General features: G+C 41.8%; 1 protein-coding gene across 14 annotated transcripts; it reads left to right on the forward strand.

Moving 5' to 3' along the window:
- The first annotated feature begins 9,081 nt into the window (after window positions 1-9,081).
- Window positions 9,082-22,329, forward strand: LOC118938328 (lysosomal alpha-glucosidase-like). Of its 14 annotated transcripts, none has more exons than XM_036941533.2 (20): window positions 9,103-9,200; window positions 9,479-10,175; window positions 10,422-10,573; window positions 10,986-11,151; window positions 11,260-11,356; window positions 11,572-11,691; window positions 16,362-16,480; window positions 16,760-16,891; window positions 17,141-17,251; window positions 17,529-17,642; window positions 17,802-17,886; window positions 17,991-18,108; window positions 18,267-18,400; window positions 18,839-18,996; window positions 19,385-19,533; window positions 19,679-19,820; window positions 20,617-20,715; window positions 21,060-21,224; window positions 21,699-21,851; window positions 22,003-22,329. In XM_036941533.2, exons 2-20 carry the CDS (start codon window positions 9,564-9,566, stop codon window positions 22,066-22,068), a joined length of 2,892 nt encoding a protein of 963 aa, XP_036797428.2. In that variant the 5' UTR covers window positions 9,103-9,200; window positions 9,479-9,563; the 3' UTR covers window positions 22,069-22,329. The 14 variants fall into 14 exon arrangements, 12 of the variants coding, with proteins under 12 accessions (XP_090053252.1, XP_036797429.2, XP_036797428.2 ...); XM_090197127.1 differs by having other exon boundaries at window positions 9,104-9,200; window positions 18,839-18,990; XM_090197128.1 differs by adding an exon at window positions 15,445-15,556 and having other exon boundaries at window positions 9,109-10,175.
- Window positions 22,330-22,686: the final 357 nt, after the last annotated feature.

Raw genomic sequence — 22,686 nt, forward strand, 5'->3', positions numbered from 1 at the left:
ATAATCAACTAGTTCCAAACATTTTCGTAATTCCATGTTCCCAGAACATTCCTTTATCAAAAGAATTTGCGTGTGTAATGAAAAGTCAGAAAATAAAAACTCATTACAATCCCAATGTGGTGAGTGGCCCCTTCAATGTGGTAGTTTATGGCCCCAATTTCACTCACTCTCCCCAGAGTATATTCCCTGGAAACATTCCAGAGAGAGACAGTGAAATATCCATTTTCCCGGAGAAAACACAATAACACTTATTGTTCATTACACTACATGACTCAGAAACTCAAACTCAAACTATAAACCAAACCTAATGATAATTCCACTGTACCTCAAATCATTAATCATAAGTTTTAATCAAATCAATGTATATGCATGATAAGTTAAATCAACTCCTAAAAAAAACTTTTAATCAGCAACCTAATAATTTCAATCTGTTGATATAAATTTAGTAAAAACCAATCCTGATTTTTTAAAACAAATCTAAAATCCTTCAAAAGTCGGTGCTGTCTCATCATCTAAAAATAAAAATAAACTTATTTTTTTTCCCCCACTGATATCCACAAAGGTCAATACTGTTCAGCACATCCATTAATGATCTTTCTTTAGTCTGTACAGGGTCTGAAGTTCCAATGTATGCAGATGATATAGTGATAAATTCATGCAAATAACAAACTACACAAGAACTCACTACTATAATGATTCAGATGACAAAAATAGCTAAGAGACTCATGTTTACATCTCAATAAAATAAAACACAGTCTGCATGTTCCTCAAAAAACAAGTACTGATGTAAAAAGCTCCTGGTGGTATCTGATTTTAAGTGCCAAGGCATCATACTTGATTCCAACCTTTCTTTTAAAAAGCAAATAATAAAGGAACTCAAATACCAAATTCAACCTAGCTAATTTCCCAAAACATATTAAATTGTTTTGACTACACTATATAACTACTATAACAACACTATAATTAAAATATATGATACTCCCCCACTTAACATACTAGTTTAGTCTTTGGCCCAATCTTGCTTTTCAACATTCATACCCATTCAGTCTTCTGTCAACAGGTTCTCATACCATTCAATCCAGCAATCACCTTTAATGACCTGACATTGTTCCACATAATGGAAACATACCATAACCTTAGAGTACATGAACTTTCCTGCTCAAATTAACTGGTGTTACTTAAACAATCAAACCAAGAATCAATAACAATCAGAAGCTATCCTTACGATGTTTTATGATTCAGACATCCAGTCTCCCAATTCTCATAGCCTAATAGAGTAAATATAAACGCCACAAATCTATGATGCCCACCTAGCGAATCAGCTGCTAGAAATACAGACAAACATGTACCTGAACAACGGTCAAAACAATTAGAGTAACGTTATTGTATATTCAAACTAATAACACAAATTTACGTTATTCTACAACAATCTACCTGCCTCCAGCAACTTTCCCTGACAATGAGCAGCCAACATAACAACTCACTCTCTTCCATACTTTCAACTCAACTTTCCTATTTCTTTTTCCCCCAGTTGGGCAAAAATATAACCCCTCTCATTTCAACGTTTTTCCTTACCTCTATGTAAGATTAAAACCTCAACTTTATAACTTCCTCTTCTCTTTGCTCTCCACACTTATGAAATGTATCATATTTCTTTAAAAATAACACACACAGTGCAAAAATTATAACATGCGTCAGTCAATCTATAAGAATGAAAAACATTTCGGTAACCACTTTCCTATCGCCATTCTCTCCCCGCTATCATTCAGAGTGTCTTTAACTTAGGTAACTGTCTTCTCTATTGATACAGTAATTTAAATACGACCCAATTCTCAATACATTATTCCAGCAGATAAGTTAGTGAACAGACATCGTCTTGCATCAGAATTCGCTTCGTTATTATTTTAAATTGAATTAGCCTATCAATTTAACCTAAACAATCTATTGAAAACGTTCAATTTATCTCTTATACAAACACTAGCGACCATAACTTTCCAGGAAAAACATACAAATAGATTATTTACAATCAAAAACTCTAAATTGAGCCAGCGCCGTGACTGGGAATGGAACTCGGGCCTCCCGCGTTGCAGGCGAGAATTGTACCACTGAACCACTATTGCCAATAACCAAAATTCTCCGGATATAAACCCCATTTACTAAGTAAAATCAAAACACGTCACTATCGGTAATTCCCAGAAGAATAATAGCCCAATTTTAATAGTACAAACGTTACTCCAGCTATGATTCTCAAATTCCAGCTATGATTCTCAAATTCCAAATTACACATATCAGCAATCAAAGAATAAAATCGACACTAATGACTAGGAAACAGTAAAAGTAGATTATGTTTACTTATGCAACGTATTTCAATTACTTTACTACATCACTTTAATCACGCAATGATAATTAGCTTGATGGAAAATCTTAGGCTTTGTACAACATTATAAATTACATCGAGCATCCCTCGAATTCTATTTAACATTATGGAAAACAGTTTATTCAATAAATCCCGCAATTTCTCTCATACTGGGAAGAAAAAGTATAACATGTTCAGACCTTAAAGGCAGTTAAATTTCAAATGTTTCCCCCAGACGGAGATACTCCAATATGCGTTCTATAGTTACATCGTTAGGGTAAGATAACCAAAAGTGGACACACTCTAATCAGTTTCTAGAGCTCAATTTCCCAGATTTTGTAGATTATTTTAATAGTGCTTAAAAACTTAATCTTTATCAAATTATCCATTTAAGATATCAACTCAAAACCTACGTACGTCTACGAATGGGTGGTTTAAATTGTATCTAATCATTTTCAGCATTACTTTATACACACATACCATTTATCATAATTTCAAATAATTCACAGAATCCATATAAAATCTAAGAAATCTAAGTTACTCACACAGAACTTTCAGGATCATCCACACAGGATTGGTCAGATTTTTCACATAGAACTTTTCTGACGTCCACACAGAACATCAAAAGGTTTGCCCACATAGAGTAAACCCTACCCCGCTCACACAGAACGGTCCGACTCACACAGAGTGAACCTACCCCGCTCACACAGAACGGTCCGACTCACACAGAGTAAACCTAGGGCATACCTGGCTAGCACATTTAAAATAATTGGAATTCACCACATCTGAGGGTCACTTAGACAAATCACACAGACGCACAGAATGAGGTCCTTCTTCCAATAGGGCTTCACCAAGTGCCGTGTTTCACCTAGAACACACAGACCCCCTGGCCCCTCACCCCGACAGACCTCACCAAATCCCCACTGTGATCAATTCAGTGTCAGGAGGGCTCTTGCAACCGGACAGCGCAGAGTATCTTTTGAGTCCATAAAACCCCCAGATTACTCTCCTCTGACTCGGCCCTGCTTACGCCGCCAAGGTGCCTTCCTTACAAAGGAATTCACGCTCAGAGTATACGTAACAGGCATAATTTAAAAAAAACTTGACTTCAAATCTGTGTGTGGTTCGCTCACCTTTTTCTTAAAAAAAACTCAGTTCGAGATGTGGTATCCACTCGGCTCGCTTCCTCTTAGATCAAAGGTTGGTCCATCTGCTCCGTTTCCCGAAGTGTGGTTCTCCCTGAGATCCCAAGTTTAGGGGATCCCTCGTGCACGATTTATTTACCTAGATCATAGGAACGGTCACCGAGTGAAGATTCACATCCCATCCTCGTCGCCAAATGTCGTGGAAATTTCCTCTATTTACCAAATCATGGGAGCAAACCACACACACAAGTCAGAGTTAGTTATCAAAGTCCATCTTTAATTATATGAGCTCTATCACAACCCTGTGACTCTCAGATCGATTCAGTGTCTAACCATGAATTCTCTGAGAGCCCCCTTCCACATTTCAAATGAGGTCCTTTATAGTAAAGACACACACACAGGATAAGACAGCATAGACATAATTCATCGTTCAGCTTTGTCTCCTTTCCCAAACCCCAGAACCCATAAACCAATCATCCATATCAACAGGCATATATCAAATTGTCATTTATATACAACCCACTCTAAATACAAACTCCTGGACAAACTCACGGAGAGGAGGGTGAGGCTATAGGTTAAGATAGAAGCAACATAAGAGGGAGCATAGAATGATTCCAGACACTGCAACCTTCCTTTCCCCACTATGGGAAAGGTAGAGAGTGAAAGATATGTTTACACATGATGACACTTTGACCTCTCCCCTCTCAGCGGCCCAGGCAACTTAGTTTTGACATAGAACAGATAACTGCAACCTCACCACAGAATTACACAAAAATACCATTCTGATGAGAAGTAACTTACACATATTTGATGAATATAAAACGTCTTACATATGTTACCAACAAATTCTGAATCTTCCCTAACACTCCTCGCGGTAATGTTTACTCTTGGGATTTTACAAGACATAACACTAGCTCTGGTATTGTGACTGTGTTGATTATAGACACAGTCACAGGCTTGTTGACAGTCAACACAGTCAACAAGCCCACCTCCCGGAACTCCTGTACCCCTATATGAATCCTAGAGGGGACATTCAGCATATGATCTGCATTTTCTTTTTCAGATTTTTTGATAGCCCACTATACCAAGCTGAGCAGGCATAATCAAAATGACACTGAATCAAGGTTTAGACAAGCAGTTTCTTAACTTTAATGTTAAAATATCTAGTGTTACGATGTAAACATTTCAATTTGTTTGCCATTTAGAAATAATTTTAGCAGCAATGAGGTCTCCAGAAAGGGATTGATCTAGGGACACACCAAGATAAGTTACACTTCAATCTCCTTGCCTGCACAGTTTACCATTATCTTGTCAGCCCTAAGCAATCTACATTTTGTTCCAAACAAAATAGACTACGTTTTTCCCAAATGTAGTGACACTTTGTTGTCAGACAACCATTCTAATGAAAAAATGCAATTCCTTACTCAGGGTCTCCTCTACATAAACTGTATCCTTCCTTGATGCCAGTATGGCTGAATCATCAGCATAAAGCAAGAGTTTGCACTTTACTGCATCTGGCATATCATTAATGTATATAAGAAATGAGGGGGCTAAAATGGTGCTGAAAATGGGCATATTCTATAAGGCAATCATTTAAACTTTATTTTAATTAGACTTTACTAACAACAATTCTATTTAACTTCCTATTTAAGAAAGGTAGGCCTACCTGTTTGACAGACAAAATGAAGCTATAGGCTGCTATATCCATAGATATAGTCAATTCCTCCACCCATCATGCACTCTTTAAATACCAGCTCTTCACTGACACAGAAGTAGGCTAAGTTAAAACCAAGACTGGAATTGAGGGGGTATGAGAGGGTATGCCATAGGCCTGCTTTTTATCAAAGAAAATAGAAAAAAGCACAAGCCTACCCCTTGCTAGCTCAAGATTTTGAAGAAAATACAAAGGATCTGATTTATAAAGTGATCTATAACACACTTTTTTAAATGCTAGTGTAACGGATGTGAAATGGCTAGCTTAGTTAGCGTGGGCGCTAAATAGCGTTTCAATCAGTGACGTCACCTGCTCTGAGACCTTGAAGTAGTAGTTCCCCTTGCTCTGCAAGGGCCGCGGCTGTTTTGGAGCGATGGGTAACGATGCTTCGAGGGTGACTGTTGATGTGTGCAGAGGGTCCCTGGTTTGCGCCCGGGTATGGGCGAGGGGACCGTTTAAAGTTATACTGTTACACTAGAAACAAGTTGCGAAAGTATTCACCCATTTGGCATTTTTCCTATTTTGTTGCCTTACAACCTGGAATTGAAATGGATTTTTGTGGGAGTTTGTATCATCAGCTCATCTGACCAGAGTACCTTATTCCATATGTTTGGGGAGTATCCCACATGCCTTTTGGCCAACCACAAATGTATTTCTAATTTTTTTCTTCATGCAATGGCTTTTTTCTGGCCACTCTTCCGTAAAGCCCAGCTCTGCTAAGTGTACGGCTTAAAGTGGTCCTACGGACATATACTCCAATCTCCTCTGTGGAGCTTTGCAGCTCCTTCAGGGTTATCTTTGGTCTCTTTGCTGCCTCTTTGATTAATGGCCTCCTTGCCTGGTCTGTGAGTTTTGGTGGGTGGCCTTCTCTTTGCAGGTTTGTTGTGGTGCCATATTCTTTCCATTTTTAAAAAATGTATTTAATGGTGCTCCGTGGGATGTTCAACGTTTTGGATATTTTTATATAACACAACCCTGATCTGTACTTCTCCACAACTTTGTCCTTGACCTATTTGGAGAGCTCCTTGGTCACTTGCTTAGTGGTGTTGCAGACTCTGGGAACTTTCAGAACAGGTGTGTGTATATATACTGAGATCATGTGACAGATCATGTGACACTTAGAGTGCACACAAGTGAACTCTATTTAGCTAATTATGAAGGTAACTGGTTGCACCAGATCTTATTTAGGGGCTTCATAGCAAAGGGGGTGAACACATATGCACGCACCACTTTTCAATTTTTTGACTATTTTGTTTATGTCCATTGCATGAAATCCAAATAAAAATACATTTAAATTACAGGTTGTACTGCAACAAAATAGTAAAATCACCAAGTGTGTGAATACTTTCACGAGGCACTGTATCATTGTTTTGTTTCTTTGACATTGAGGCAGAGCTACAACCTTCTATAGCCGAGGAGACACAAAATGTACTTTACTTGGGATGTAATCTAGTTCTGTCACTATCAATTGATTAACCTATTCGCTTTCTGAACAATAGAACATTTCTAAACCCAGACAGCTTTTAGGGAAGCACTTGTGACCTTCTCTCATTGGGTTAAGGAAGAAGATCAGCCAGCAGTTAAAGCATATTTTTCCTGCGTCTGTAGGCCTGGGATGGAATGGTAGGCCTAACTTTTGAAAGTACCATGCTCAGATTCCTAATGAGGTCCCAGATTTAATTATTTACAAACAGGGACAGTATCATTGTAAACAAGACACACTGCAACTCAATATTAGGAAGGTGTTCATAATGTTTTGTACACTGTGTATATAATGGTGTGTACAGACAGTATGGACAGTATATGAATAGAAAAGGTGTGTACAGCAGTAGTTATATAGGATGAGCCTTGACTAGAATACAGTATATATATATATGAAGTCGGTAAAACAGTATGTAAGCATTAAAGTGACCAGTGTTGTACATAGATACTGCTGCCCTAAGGTGCTGCCACTCGAATGAAATACTATATTGGTATTAGTAGTTAATTGTGTAACATTAATACTTATTTAATTATTGAAAAAAACTAAGATTGTTATCAGAATTCATCAAATATATAACATATAGACATATTTATTTGTGACTACAGCCTCCTTTTTAATATACTGAACAAAAATATAAACACAACATGCAAAAATGTCAATGATTTAACTGAGTTACAATTCATATAAGCAAATCAGTCAATTTAAATAAATGAATTTGGCCCTAATCTGTGGATTTCACATGACTGGGCAGGGGCGCAGCCACGGGTGGGCCTGGGAGTAAATAGGCCCACCCACTTGGGAGAAAGGCCCAACCACTGGGGAGCCAGGCTCAGCCAATGAGAGAGAATTAGTTTTTCCCCACAAGAGGATGTTATTACAGACAGAAATACTCCTTAGTTTCATTAGCTGTCTGGGTGGCTGATCTCAGACAATCCCACAGGTGAAAAAGCCGGATGTGGAGGTCCTGGGCTGGCGAGGTTACACGTGGACTGCGGTTGGGAGGCCGGTTGGACATGCTGTCAAATTCCCTAAAACGACTTTTGAGACAACTTATGGCAGAGAAATGAACATTAAATTATCTGGCGACAGCTCTGGTGGACATTCCAGCAGTCAGCATGCCAATACCACGCTTCCTCAAAACTTGAGACATCTGTGGCACTGTGTTGTGTGACAAAACTGCACATTTCAGTGTGGCCTTTTATTGTCCCCAGCACAAAGTGCACCTGTGTAATGATCATGCTGTTTCATCAGCTTCTTGATATACCACACCAGTTAGGTGGATGGATTATCTTGGCAAGGAGAAATGCTCACTAACAGGGATGTAAACACATTTCTGCACAAGATTTGAGAGAAATAAGCTTTTTGTGTGTATGGATGATTTCAGGGGTCTTTTATTTCAGCTCATGAAACATGGGACCAACACTTTACATGTTGTGTTTGTATTTTTGTTCAGTATTGATAGCCTCACTAAATGTGTGCAAGTGACATTCGATAACTGTATGCTGTTTCCCATAGAGTAACCATTACGATGAAATTCCTGATCTCCAACAGACGTTCCCAAAAGGCTTTATGTCCTCCTTCACCTCCTGCTTCCCCCACCTGCTGCTGAACACATACCTGGCCATGCACACCTGTGCTGAGGAGCTGACTTTCCAGAAATGCTACTCCAAGTTGAGAGAGGCGTGGATGGTCTATGACACACCCACATCCTAAGACCAAAAAGTACTTTACACCAACCTTTGAAGTGATGACAACCAAGCCACCAGCCCAAATATTCTGTCTTTTGTTTTGAGGATCTGCAGAGAATGGGAGAAACTCCCCAAATACAAGCTTGCAGCATCATACCCAAGAAGACTTGAGGCTGTAATCGCTGCCAAAGGGGCTTCAAACAAAGTACTGAGTAAAGGGTCTGAATACTTATGTAAATGTGATATTTAGTTTTTATTTGTAAACATTTTGCAAAAAAAAAACAAACCTGTTTTTGCTTTGTCACTATGGGGTATTATGTGTATATTGATGAGGGGGAAAAACGATTTAATCAACTATAGAATAAGGCTGTAACATAACAAAATGTGGAAAAGTCAAGGGGTCTGAATACTTTCCGAATGTGATAACATGATGTCTGTACTGTAGCTACTAATTCATTTTGAAGCTTTGCGAAATCTAATCACTCAAAACTAGTGGTTCACATGGTGCCTCAATATCCTAAATATTCTCTAAGTCCCAGTAATTGGAAATGGGTTCACTTCACATTCATTACAATTAACACATGAGCATAATGGATAATGTTTGTATTGGTAGTTTTAAACAACACAAGACGTTTTAGATAGATGCACTCAAATAATCTAAGTATAGGTTACTTCCACTGTGTGGTAGCCCAATAGGCAGCGCCCAGTTTGTCCCTAGCGGCATGCCGTCGAAATGTCTCAGTCCAGTTCAACAACAACTTTCCATGTGCGAGGACAAGCGACATTCAATGCATTTTGTGTGGCCTGCCCTAGAGTAAGTCTTGGGGAAAATGCATACTTTTCATCTCCTAATTTTCACCCGCTTTCTAATATCCCTTGCTAACGTTTAGCTATGTATGCACTAGGCATACAATTCTAGCTACAGTTTGTTCTAGCTAGCTTGTACACTTCCTTGTTAACGTGTGTAGACTGTGTAACGTTACGTCTGTCAGCTGACAAATAACATCGATAGTAAGTGGTAGGTCCACAATTTGTTGTAGTAAGTCCATAGTTGCCAATTATCCTAGGCGACCGTTTCATATCATTTTTCAGACTTCTACACTGACACACGGGCTCGTCAGCATTTGGAGACAGTTTTTCCCTAACACCTCCCAGATGTCCCAACTCGACACAGGCCATGGGTTTGTCTAGTTGTCTGTCTGCCCTGTCTCTCTCAGCCCTGCTCACCCTGGCCTTGATAACTTGTTTACACCTTAGCTACCTGTCTGACCAAAAGTTGTCACTGATAAAGTTAACTAGCAAACAACAACCAGATGAGACACCAATACACCTATCAGTAAGACCTGGTTTAGAGGAAGATCCAGCAACAAAACAGGCCGGTGAGAGGGAGATAGTGAACCTCCAGAGGGGTAGCACCCATCCAGCCCCCAGCCACAGATTGCTGTGGGAAGGCCCCCATCCAGCCATCTCCAGTGGTCCCAGAGAGGCAGAGTGTAGGAGGGGGGCCCTGGAGAGCCGCTTTGACTGCGCCCGGGACCGAGTTCTGAGCCAGACAGAGTGTCAGGGGAGAGGGTGCTGCTATGCCCCCCTACCTCAAGGCCTCTCTGGAGGACCCCCCTGGTGCTTCTACCCCCCGTCATACAGCGGCTACAGGATGGGGCCCCTCACTCCCACTTCCAGGGGCCAGGCTGCCACCCTTACGAGGCCCACTCCCTCCTACCTGCCCCGGGATATCTCTACGCTCCGGTTGGAGATCCTGGATGAGACAGAAGGCCGACTGCACCTCACGGTGAGTCTCTGTGGCTGAAAACCACTCGTATATTTACTGCAGAGATACAGGGTTTGGTTGCCATTGTCTTTCTCTATAACATTTCTTTTAAAAGTGCTGCCTCTGAAAAGGGCGTACAGTATTTGCTAAATGTTTTCTCTTTACTTTTTCATGACTTTTATTATAACCAATCGCTCATCACTGAGAATCATTCTTCTCAGACCACATTATTGTGTAAGAGTCATAACACGTTTCTTCTCCTGACAGTTGAAGGATCCGTTGTCCCGGCGATATGAAGTTCCTTTATCCACTGCCCAGTCCAGGGGTAACACTGACACCCAGGACCACCAATATGTTACTGAGTTTCAACCCGACCCTTTTGGGATCATAGTGCGCCGAAAATCCAACGGCCGTGTCCTGTGAGTATTCATCGTCAGTTGTTCTTTATGTCTAATATGTCTGGCACTGGTTCATTGATCAGATCTTATAAACCTGACATAAAACTGTTGTAACCATGTCATAGGACTAACACATAAGATCAGTTAGGATTTATAGATCCCAAAGGGTAAATTGGCTTGCAGATACTACTGCACTGTTGGAGCTAGAAACACAAGCATTTTGCTACACCTGCAATAACTCCTGCTAAATATGTGTATGTGACCGATACAATTTCATTTGATTTATATCGCTGTGTTTCTACTTGTCGCAGTCATAAGCATGACATAAGGTGCCCCTGTCCCTACTTATAGTTGCCATAAGCATGACTTAAGATGCTCTCTGTCCTGACTTACAACTGTCATAATCATGACACCTCTGTCTTCTGTCTGTCAGTGTGAACACCACAGTGGCCCCGCTGCTGTATGCTGACCAGTACCTGCAGCTGTCCACCTCCCTGGCCTCCTCACTGGTGTCTGGGCTGGGGGAACACTACACCCCCCTCAGCCTGGACCTCAATTGGACCTCCCTTACCCTTTGGAACAGGGACATGGCGCCCCACGTGAGTCTGACGTCATTATCATTATCGTCATCATTATCATACATTTGTTTCCTTTTTAAATCATGGTCAGGAGTGGGAAGTCATGTGTCTTCTTTCTCCTCCATGCAGGGCGATGCCAACCTTTATGGCTCTCATCCGTTCTACATGGTGCAGGAGGGGGATGGACAGGCTCACGGGGTCTTCCTGCTCAACAGTAATGCCATGGGTAAGAAAGCATGTTACTCCATGTACCATATCCTTAAGCAGAAATGTTTTGTTCTAATAGGATAGCTTTGGTTTGAGCTAGTAGAGTTTGTAATGTATCATGCTACTTAGCAGCTCTGGACAGAATTTTGTTGTGTTCACATGGCACAGTACTTCAACTGTATCAAGATACAGATTTACATGATGGAGCTGAGTTTGACCTCCTTCTCTCTGTAGAGGTGGTGCTGCAGCCTAGCCCTGCTCTGACCTGGGTGGCTGTGGGAGGAATCCTGGACCTGTACATCTTCCTGGGCCCTGACCCTCAGAGTGTTGTCAGACAGTACCTCCAGGTTATAGGTATGGCAATATATGACCTTTAGCTGTAACTTCCTGTTACTGAATATCATTTTCTTGTCTCATATCCCAATGTTGCTATGGTGGGTCGGGCACTGCTGGGTCACAACTAATTCCTTTTGGGTAATGGCTAAGGGAAAGATAGTGGCTGTCTGTGTCCCAATGTCCTAGTAGTCTGAACTTGCTGCCTCATCTCCTTTCATTCATCTCCTTTCACTTATGTGAAAGAACTAGACTGGTGAAAGCAAATACATTTTCCACCATTAGGCACCATCCACCATATAGGTATTATCCACCATATAGGTATTATCCACCATATAGGTATTATCCACCAAATAGGCACCATCCACCATATAGGTATTATCCACCATATAGGTATTATCCACCATATAGGTATTATCCACCATATAGGCACCATCCACCATATAGGTATTATCCACCATATAGGTATTATCCACCATATAGGCACCATCCACCATATAGGTATTATCCACCATATAGGTATTATCCACCATATAGGCACCATCCACCATATAGGTATTATCCACCATATAGGTATTATCCACCATATAGGTATTATCCACCATATAGGCACCATCCACCATATAGGTATTATCCACCATATAGGTATTATCCACCATATAGGCACCATCCACCATATATGTATTATCTACCATATAGGTATTATCCACCATATAGGTATTATCCACCATCCACCATATAGGTATTATCCACCATATAGGTATTATCCACCATATAGGCACCATCCACCATATAGGTATTATCCACCATATAGGTATTATCCACCATATAGGCACCATCCACCATATAGGTATTATCCACCATATAGGTATTATCCACCATATAGGCACCATCCACCATATAGGTATTATCCACCATATAGGTATTATCCACCATATAGGTATTATCCACCATATAGGTATTATCCACCATATAGGCACCATCCACCATATAGGTATTATCCACCATATAGGTATTATCCACCATATAGGCACCATCCACCATATAGGTATTATCCACCATATAGGTATTATCCACCATATAGGTATTATCCACCATATAGGCACCATCCACCATATAGGTATTATCCACCATATAGGTATTATCCACCATATAGGTATTATCCACCATATAGGTATTATCCACCATATAGGCACCATCCACCATATAGGTATTATCCACCATATAGGTATTATCCACCATATAGGCACCATCCACCATATAGGTATTATCCACCATATAGGTATTATCCACCATATAGGCACCATCCACCATATAGGTATTATCCACCATATAGGTATTATCCACCATATAGGTATTATCCACCATATAGGTATTATCCACCATATAGGCACCATCCACCATATAGGTATTATCCACCATATAGGTATTATCCACCATATAGGTATTATCCACCATATAGGCACCATCCACCATATAGGTATTATCCACCATATAGGTATTATCCACCATATAGGCACCATCCACCATATAGGTATTATCCACCATATAGGTATTATCCACCATATAGGCACCATCCACCATATAGGTATTATCCACCATATAGGTATTATCCATCATATAGGTATTATCCACCATATAGGCACCATCCACCATATAGGTATTATCCACCATATAGGTATTATCCACCATATAGGTATTATCCACCATATAGGCACCATCCATCATATAGGTATTATCCACCATATAGGTATTATCCACCATATAGGCACCATCCACCATATAGGTATTATCCACCATATAGGCACCATCCACCATATAGGTATTATCCACCATATAGGTATTATCCACCATATAGGCACCATCCACCATATAGGTATTATCCACCATATAGGTATTATCCACCATATAGGTATTATCCACCATATAGGCACCATCCACCATATAGGTATTATCCACCATATAGGTATTATCCACCATATAGGCACCATCCACCATATAGGTATTATCCACCATATAGGTATTATCCACCATATAGGCACCATCCACCATATATGTATTATCCACCATATAGGCACCATCCACCATATAGGCACCATCCACCATATAGGTATTATCCACCATATAGGTATTATCCACCATATAGGCACCATCCACCATATAGGCACCATCCACCATATAGGTATTATCCACCATATAGGCACCATCCACCATATAGGTATTATCCACCATATAGGCACCATCCACCATATAGGTATTATCCACCATATAGGTATTATCCACCATATAGGCACCATCCACCATATATGTATTATCCACCATATAGGCACCATCCACCATATAGGTATTATCCATCATATAGGTATTATCCACCATATAGGTATTATCCACCATATAGGTATTATCCACCATATAGGCACCATCCACCATATAGGCACCATCACCATATAGGCACCATCTACCATATAGGTATTATCCACCATTAGGCACCATCCACCATATAGGTATTATCCACCATATAGGCACCATCCACCATATAGGCACCATCCACCATATAGGTATTATCCACCATATAGGCACCATCCACCATATATGTATTATCCACCATATAGGCACCATCACCATATAGGCACCATCACCATATAGGCACCATCCACCATATAGGTATTATCCACCATTAGGCACCATCCACCATATAGGTCTTATCCACCATAATATGGTGTGGCTTGTTTGGTGTCTGCTGTGAAGTAATACCACAACAAGTCAACTACTTGATTGATGAAAGCATGTCATCCAGCAAAGGCAGCAGCGCGGTCATCAACTACATGCACCATTTCTTCAACTACATGCACCATTTCTTCACCAACTACGGAGTGTGGACCTGAATTGTGAAAACTGCAGTGGCCGAAACAAGAACAAGTTTGTGTTCTGGTATTGTGCCTGGTGGACCATACACAAGCTCCACCACAGTCTGGGCCTTCACTTCCTGATCACAGGCCACACCAAGTTTGCCCGCGACTGGTGCTTCAGCCTCATCAAACAGCGCTTCAGAAAGACCAGAGTGAACACTTTGTCTGAGATTGCTGGTGTTGTGAAGGACAGCACTGTGACAGGAGTCAACATCCCACAGCTGGTTGGACTGGAGAATGGTACGGTGCTGGTGGAAAGCTATGGCTGGTAACAACACCTGACTCCGTACTTCAGGTCGCTGCCACAGTTCAAGCGGTACCAGCACTTCAGGTGAATATCATTTTCATTGCATTGTATGAGGTTATTCTTCTTATCTAAACTTGGGAGGTGAATTGATGTCTTCTATATTTTTTTGGTTATTTCCTGTTTTACAGCTTCAATGCTCTGGAATCTGGTGTTGTTGTCGCCAAGGAGCATTCAGACTCTGCTGCTGCGCAATGCTGACATCCTTCCGCCCATGGATGGTCTGCCTGTACAAGCACCACCTGGACACAGCTACACAAACATAGGTTTTTGAGAAGATCAGGGATTTTTGCTGACGAAGAGGCTATGGACATCACATGCCCTGCACCAAAGTCAAGGGCAGGACAGAAACAGGCTCTCCAAATAAATATAGATTCCCTTGTGTGTGGTTCTGACAGACCATCAGCACTATCTGCAGTGCCTCTATTCAAATGACTCCTGCTACTATTATAATTTATTTATCCTGCTGTTCATCTATCACTGATATTGTTATTGATATTGTTCTTGTAAATACTGTATATTATATTTATTTTGACACTTTCTGATATTGCTACTATGCAGGTAACCATTTGGCTGTGCCGTTTACACCTTCTATAGAGACCCATCCACTTGGCAAGATGTGGCTAGGGTTATAGCATTTCTTTCACATGACCCATCAATTAAGTGTGTCTGGGTAGGAGTCAATCAATATTTTAAAATATTTTTTTTCTGGACACTTTCTGTTTACCTGGAACTTTTCATTATTGTAGACTACTACTACTTTTACCACTTTAAATCTGAATCTTTCCTTAAAGAGATGAGTGGGGCTAAGGCTTAAGAGGGTGTGAACAATGCTGAATGGGTGTAGACAAAGAGCTCTCCAGTAGGTACCAAATCATAGGTATCATAGCTCCAGTAAGTACCAAATCATAGGTATCATAGCTCCAGTAGGTACCAAATCATAGGTATCATAGCTCCAGTAGGTACCAAATCATAGGTATCATAGCTCCAGTAGGTACCAAATCATAGGTATCATAGCTCCAGTAGGTACCAAATCATAGGTATCATAGCTCCAGTAGGTACCAAATCATAGGTATCATAGCTCCAGTAGGTACCAAATCATAGGTATCATAGCTCCAGTAGGTACCAAATCATAGGTATCATAGCTCCAGTAGGTACCAAAACAGGTATCATAGCTCCAGTAGGTACCAAAACATAGGTATCATAGCTCCAGTAGGTACCAAAACATTCAAAGGCCATTTTCTCAAAAGTGAGTTCATAAGTTTATCAACTTTCAAAGCAGAATGTCTTTCCCATTGTTCCTCAAACATGCAGTGTATGATATACCATAGCTGTGAGTCTCTACTTTTATCCAATGTAAAAATACATTTAAAAAATTCAAATTTTGCTACGTAAGTCCAATTTGAGCAGGTTGGTTTGCTCTCACCTTTTGTGAATCTTCCGTCATAGCTAATGTTTATCCCGTCCTCCTCCCCCAGGGTACCCTATGATGCCTCCTTATTGGTCACTGGGGTTCCACCTGTGTCGCTGGGGTTACCGGTCCACTAACGCAACCCGAGAGGTGGTGCGACGCATGCACAACGCCAACTTCCCCCTGGTAAAGATGCTGGAGAAAACACTTATATTGTACTACATTATCACTTGGGTTGACAACTATTGGGTAATGCTAACATTGAATGAGCATCAACATTGGATTAGCAGATTAGCATGGAGAAAACTCATTATAGTATTATCATGCTACAATGGGTTTTCTCCATGCTAATGCTAATTGGATGTTTGCGTTCTCAAGTACAGTATTATCATGCCACTGAGGGTTCACAACTCATGGAAAACACTCACTGCATTATTTAGTTCAACTGCTTTTGTTTTTGGTCAGGACGTGCAGTGGAATGACCTGGATTACGCAGACAAGCGTCGGGTGTTCACCTTTGACCCCCAGCGCTTTGTGGACCTGCCAGACATGGTGAAGGAGTTCCATCAGAAGGGCATGAAGTACATTCTCATCCTGGTAAGAGAGAGGCCTCAACCCTCACAACATGTGGGACACATAGGCACACTAATAACTCATATTAGCTTGAAATAGTGGTTCAATGTGATTTTTGATTCTAAATTACAGTGCGTTGTGATTAAATTGTTAAAAATGCAGTATTGGAAGGTACAAGTCAAGGGAACTTTCCTTCTCAATCCTCAAGATGGCAGCAAAAGCATTACTGTCATTTATTTTAGAGGCATCTTTCCTGTTTGTTCTCTTTCCCAGGACCCTGGGATCAGCAGTACCAGCCCCCCTGGTACTTACCCACCCTTTGATGAGGGTCAGCGGAGAGGGGTCTTCATCAGGAACTCTACAGGACAGACACTCATAGGGAAGGTCAGACCTAAAACTCTCACTTCTCTATCTGGAGACCCACTGTAAACTGGGCTACATATACTGTGAATAGTTTGGAAAGAACATATTTTTTATCTGCTTGATAACATTGTGTATGTCCATTGTGTATTCAAGTAATGTGTCCTCTGAAAAGCAAGGTTACACTAAACAAAACCCCCTCTTGAAGGTGTGTGTGTGTGTGTGTGTGTGTGTGCAGGTGTGTGTGTTGTGTGGAAAGGTATGCATGTTCGGTTCCTCACTCATCTTCCTCTGTGTACAGGTGTGGCCTGGTCCGACAGCGTTCCCTGACTTCACCAACCCAGAGACACAGAGCTGGTGGGAGGACTGCATTCGGGAGTTCCACTCCAGAGTCCCGCTAGATGGCCTGTGGATTGTGAGTGTGTCTCAGATAGAATGTCTTGTAGAGGGCTGAAATCATCCCCTATTCTATTGTATTGTATTCTATATTTGCACTAACAAGCTTGCATCATCCAGGCTGTGTCAATGCTACTCAGCATCCAGCATACTCTTTCTCTTGTCCCTCTGTTCTCAGGATATGAATGAACCAGCCAGTTTTGTGCAGGGCTCTGTGGAGGGGTGTCCTGACAGTGATTTGGATAGCCCCCCCTACGTGCCACGTGAGTGTGCTGCAGCTGAGTAGTTTCCTGTCTATTTAAAATCAATAGAGGAATTTAGTGAATTCATTCATTCATTTCCATTCTGTCTCCATACGGTCATACAGCGGTGATTGGAGGACAGCTGAACACTGGTACACTCTGCATGTCAGCTCAGCAGAACCTGTCCACTCACTACAACCTGCATAACCTCTATGGGCTGACGGAGGCTAGCGCCACCCACAGGTCAGACACAGCACCACAGGGATCAGTGCGTACTTATCCTGAGACTGTTGGCACTTTTACTTCTGCTTGTTTGAATGAAGCTGATTTTATTTATCTTGTCTACATTACATATTTGTAACTGTAGTTGGTAGATCATTTATAGCCTTTGACCCTCTCAGTGCCCTGGTGAAGGTTCGGGGGTCGCGACCCTTCGTGCTGTCCCGCTCCTCCTTCCCTGGCATTGGCCGTTTCTCCGGAGTCTGGACGGGAGATGTGAGGAGCGACTGGGAGCAGCTCAGATACTCCATCCCTGGTGAGGGGAAAGACATCCCCAACATTCCCAACTCCGTTCCAAGCCATTCCTATTCTCAACGAGATTCCCAAAGCCATTCACAAGCCCTGTGTGTTTTAGCCATCAGAGTACTAATGGTACCGATGCACCATCCAGACAGTACATGTTGCAGTGTGCTCTTACTCAGCAGTTTGTCTCTATTGTCTTTAGTTGAAAGAGTGCCTAGACAGAGTTGGAGCCTTTTCAGTGGTAGTTATCTATGGATTTGAATGAGGGGTTTGAATAGAAAAATACCCAGACTTGTAATGGAACCACCTACTATTTATTTGATACTATGTAGCTAGCAAGTACAGAGAGATGCCTCTGACTGCCTGACATCAAAGTTAAATAATGAATACAGTAATAATGAATAAAGGGAATTAATATGTTCAATATCCATCTGTCCCTCCACCCCCCCAGCGGTGCTGCTGTTTGGCCTGTTCGGGGTGCCCCTGGTGGGGGCGGATGTGTGTGGGTTCGGGGGGGACACCACAGAGGAGCTGTGTGTACGCTGGACCCAGCTTGGAGCCTTCTACCCCTTCATGAGGAACCACAACGACAAGCCCAACGCTGTGGGTGTGGGTGGTTTTATGGTCTTTACAGTTAACTCGGTTGGATAGGAATTTACCACAATCTTTTCCTGACCTGCTAATATCTTTTCACTGTCTCCATGTAACCAAGTTACAATATTTTCCTATTTACCATGGTGGCTGATTTACCATATTTACCATGGTGGCTGATCTGCTAGTGTCTTTTCACTGTCTCCATGTAACCAAGTTACAATGTTTTCCTATTTACCATGGTGGCTGACCTTCTAGTGTCTTTTCACTGTGTCCATGTAACCAAGTTACAATGTTTTCCTATTTACCATGGTGGCTGACCTGCTAGTGTCTTTTCACTGTGTCTATGTAACAGTCCATCAGTCCCATGTATTATGAATTGAGGTAACTCTAGCTCTGTGTGTAGCCCCAGGAGCCCTATGTGTTTGGTCAGGAGGCCCAGACAGCCATGCGTAGCGCGGTGATGTTACGTTACTCTCTCCTGCCGTTCCTCTACACACTCTTCTACCACGCACACACCTCCGCAGACACTGTGGCCACGCCTCTCTTCCTCCAGTACGTCCCTCTACTCCTCTTCTTCAGTTGCCATTGTCCAATCTTCCCTTCTCTCTCTCTTCAACATTTGGATACTATTGTAACACATCTTATTTACTGTGTTGATACTGTTCTCTGGCCCTCCCTCTCTGTCCATCTCTCCCAGGTTCCCCTCGGACCCTAACTGCCAGACCATAGACAGACAGTTCCTGTGGGGGAGTTCTCTGCTTGTCAGCCCAGTGTTAGAGCAGGGGGCAGTGGAGCTGGCTGCCTACCTCCCCCCGGGGACTTGGTACAGTCTGCACAATGTAAACAGCTCCGAGATTCAATACAGTTATACACTGAGCGTACAAAACATTATGAACACCTTCCTAATATTGAGTTGGACCCCCCCCCCCCTTGCCCTCAGAACAGGCTCAATTTGTCGGGGCACGAACTCTACAAGGTGCCGAAAGCCTTCCACAAGGATGCTGGCCCATGTTGACTCCAGTGCTTCCCACAGTTGTGTCTAGTTGTCTGGATGTCCTTTTGGTAGTGGACCATTCTTGATACATACGGGAAACTATTGAAAACCCAGCAGCGTTGCAGTTCTTGACACAAACTGGTGCGCCTGGCACCTACTACCATACCCCGTTCATAGGCACTTAAATATTTTGTCTTGCCCATTCACCCTTTGAATGGCACACATAAACAATCCATGTCTCAATTGTCTCAAGGTTTAAAAATCCTTATTTCACTTCTCCTCCCCTTCATCTACACTGATTGAAGTGGATTTAACAAGTGACAACAAGAGATCATAGCTTTCACCTGGATCAGTCCATGGCATGGAAAGAGCAGGTGATCCTAATGTTTTGTACACTCAGTGTATTTCTGTAGGCCTTTCATAATGTCACTGCAATTAGTTCGCAACTGATTAAAGGGATTCCTAGGAGACCGAGACCATATTTTCTGTCGTCACACAGATTGATAAAAATCCATCTGTGTGAGCCTTTCTTAGGGTCTTGAAGGCTTACTTTAGGACCAGGCAAAGATGTGTAATACGGTTGTACTGTGTATACTAGAACCATATTTTAGTGGTCACCTCTTTCATCCCTTCCTCACTAGGGCCAGCCGTTCTACAGCAAGGGTCAGTACCTGCTCCTCCCAGCCCCTCTGGACACCATCAATGTCCATGTGAGAGAGGGACACATCATCCCACAGCAGGTGTGTGTCCTCTGTACACAATAGAATTTGGTTGTCTGTTGTTTCATTGTGCGACAAAGCTTCATCTTAGGCCCATATTGTGGGTGTTACATACTGATGGTGGAGGAGATGAATGAGCTGCCAAACTCTTATATCATGAAATCAATGAAAGTTATTTGTCATAGAAATTCCTTTGTGAAACTATGTGATAAAACCTCAAATGAAATACTCTCTGCGTACTAATCTGACCATGTTGTTTTGAAGCTTGTATGAGTTTGTGTAAAACCTGTTGCCTGTCTTAATCAGTAATTATATTATATCTTTCAATGAAAAATCCCCTCAAACCCCCTCTAACTGAGATACAGGAGCCAGGCCTGACTACCTCAGCTTCTCGCAGTAACCCTTTCCTCCTGACGGTGGCGCTGTCTGCTGGGGGCTGGGCCTGGGGTGACCTGTTCTGGGACGACGGGGACAGTCTGGACACCTTCCAGAGAGGAGACTACTCCTATGTTATCTTCATCGCTGGACAGGTAGGAGATGTAGAGGTCACATATGGTCCTGAGTTTTTCCTGATCACATGACCTGACCAAGGAAAACTCTGGGCCCAAGTTATAGCCCACTTCAAGGCTATCCCTGATGCAGTGAAGAAAAGGAAGTAAGCTTTATGTGACATCTTTTTGAGTGCGGACCATCAAACCTTTTGTCTGTCCTACTTCAAGGTATTTCATGACATCTGGGTAGGAAAAACGTAGGGCCCTAATTGGACTTTAAAGAGGATGGAGATCAGAGAATTATCTAGGGTGATTTGGATGTTTCTGCAGTACAGTATGTTTCTAGCAATGCTCTCAAGATTGAGATCCAGGTCCAATCCAATCAAGATAGAAGACATACTCTTTCCTGCCATCCTGTGAACAGTAGACCTAACTGTTAATGTCTAATGTATACTGGTACTATACATGTGTGTGTTTGCCAGTGGGGATAAATAAGGTTTTCATTTGACCCAGTCCCAGGTGATGAGTGACCCCCTGCGTCAGAACGGGGCGCTGGACGGGCTGGTGCTGGGAGGGCTGCGAGTGTTCGGGGTGCCTTCCCCACCCCGCTATGTATGGGCCAATGGAAAGAAAGTGTGGGATTTCTCTTATCAGACTGACACCAAGGTGAGCTCTAGCTGTCTGAGTTACCTCTATAGAGTTCAGAATTAAGAAATAGTAGAACGAACAGTCTAATTCTGCTTACCTACCTGTCTATTCTATTCTACAGTATAATATGATATTGTTTATAATCCTTTCTTTCTGTGTCTGTCTGTAGGTTCTGACGGTGACCAGCCTGGCCCTGCCCATGTCAGAGGTGTTTGAAGTCCTGTGGACCTTGTGAGCCTTATGAACTGTGACTCAGTGGACTCTGACCCAGTAGACAGCCTCTCAGGTGGTTCTAGAACTCCTGAACTAGCACATCTCTGACAAAAACCTCCACCCAAAGTTTCCCCTCAGTCACTGCTACCCTGGATAAGACATTGCTCTAATAGACTCCTGGGTTTCTGAATGGACAGGCTACACTGAAGAATTTTTGGAAATCATGTTTTTATATTCAACTGTATTTTCAATAAAATGATGTGAACTGTGTGAGTTAAAGCTCTATCAGATATCTTTCCATTTCCTTGTTGTTGCAGATGAGTGATTACATGACATTGTCTCAGGTGAGATTCTGAGACAGTGGTGTGAATTTGAGAATTATGGTCATTCTAGAACACTAGGCCAAAATGTATTGTTGTTTTACTATTTTAATTTGTCTCTAAGAATATATTAATATTTTTAAATCTTTCTAACCTTTTATTTTATTTGTTAAGCACTTTTGAAATGCATCACCTGTAAGAAATGTTCTCTATAAATAACATCTGATTAATTGATAAATATTGTGCTGAGGAGGACAGCAGTGGCTCTACACAATTATTTTTATTAATTGAACATCTAAAATTGACCAGAATATGCCCAT

This window comes from Oncorhynchus mykiss, chromosome 13 (genome assembly GCF_057628025.1).
Source record: "Oncorhynchus mykiss isolate SJ-2025 chromosome 13, ASM5762802v1, whole genome shotgun sequence".
Lineage (NCBI taxonomy): Eukaryota > Metazoa > Chordata > Actinopteri > Salmoniformes > Salmonidae > Oncorhynchus > Oncorhynchus mykiss.

What these genes read in the sequence shown, in the direction of transcription:
- LOC118938328 (XM_090197126.1), top strand. Translation starts at nt 9,564, where the DNA reads ATGGGTTTGTCTAGTTGTCTGTCTGCCCTGTCTCTCTCAGCCCTGCTC. An exon ending in GAGGCTAGCGCCACCCACAG is followed by an intron (nt 18,109 to 18,266) that starts GTCAGACACAGC and finishes TGACCCTCTCAG; the next exon opens with TGCCCTGGTGAAGGTTCGGG. An exon ending in GCCACGCCTCTCTTCCTCCA is followed by an intron (nt 19,534 to 19,678) that starts GTACGTCCCTCT and finishes CATCTCTCCCAG; the next exon opens with GTTCCCCTCGGACCCTAACT.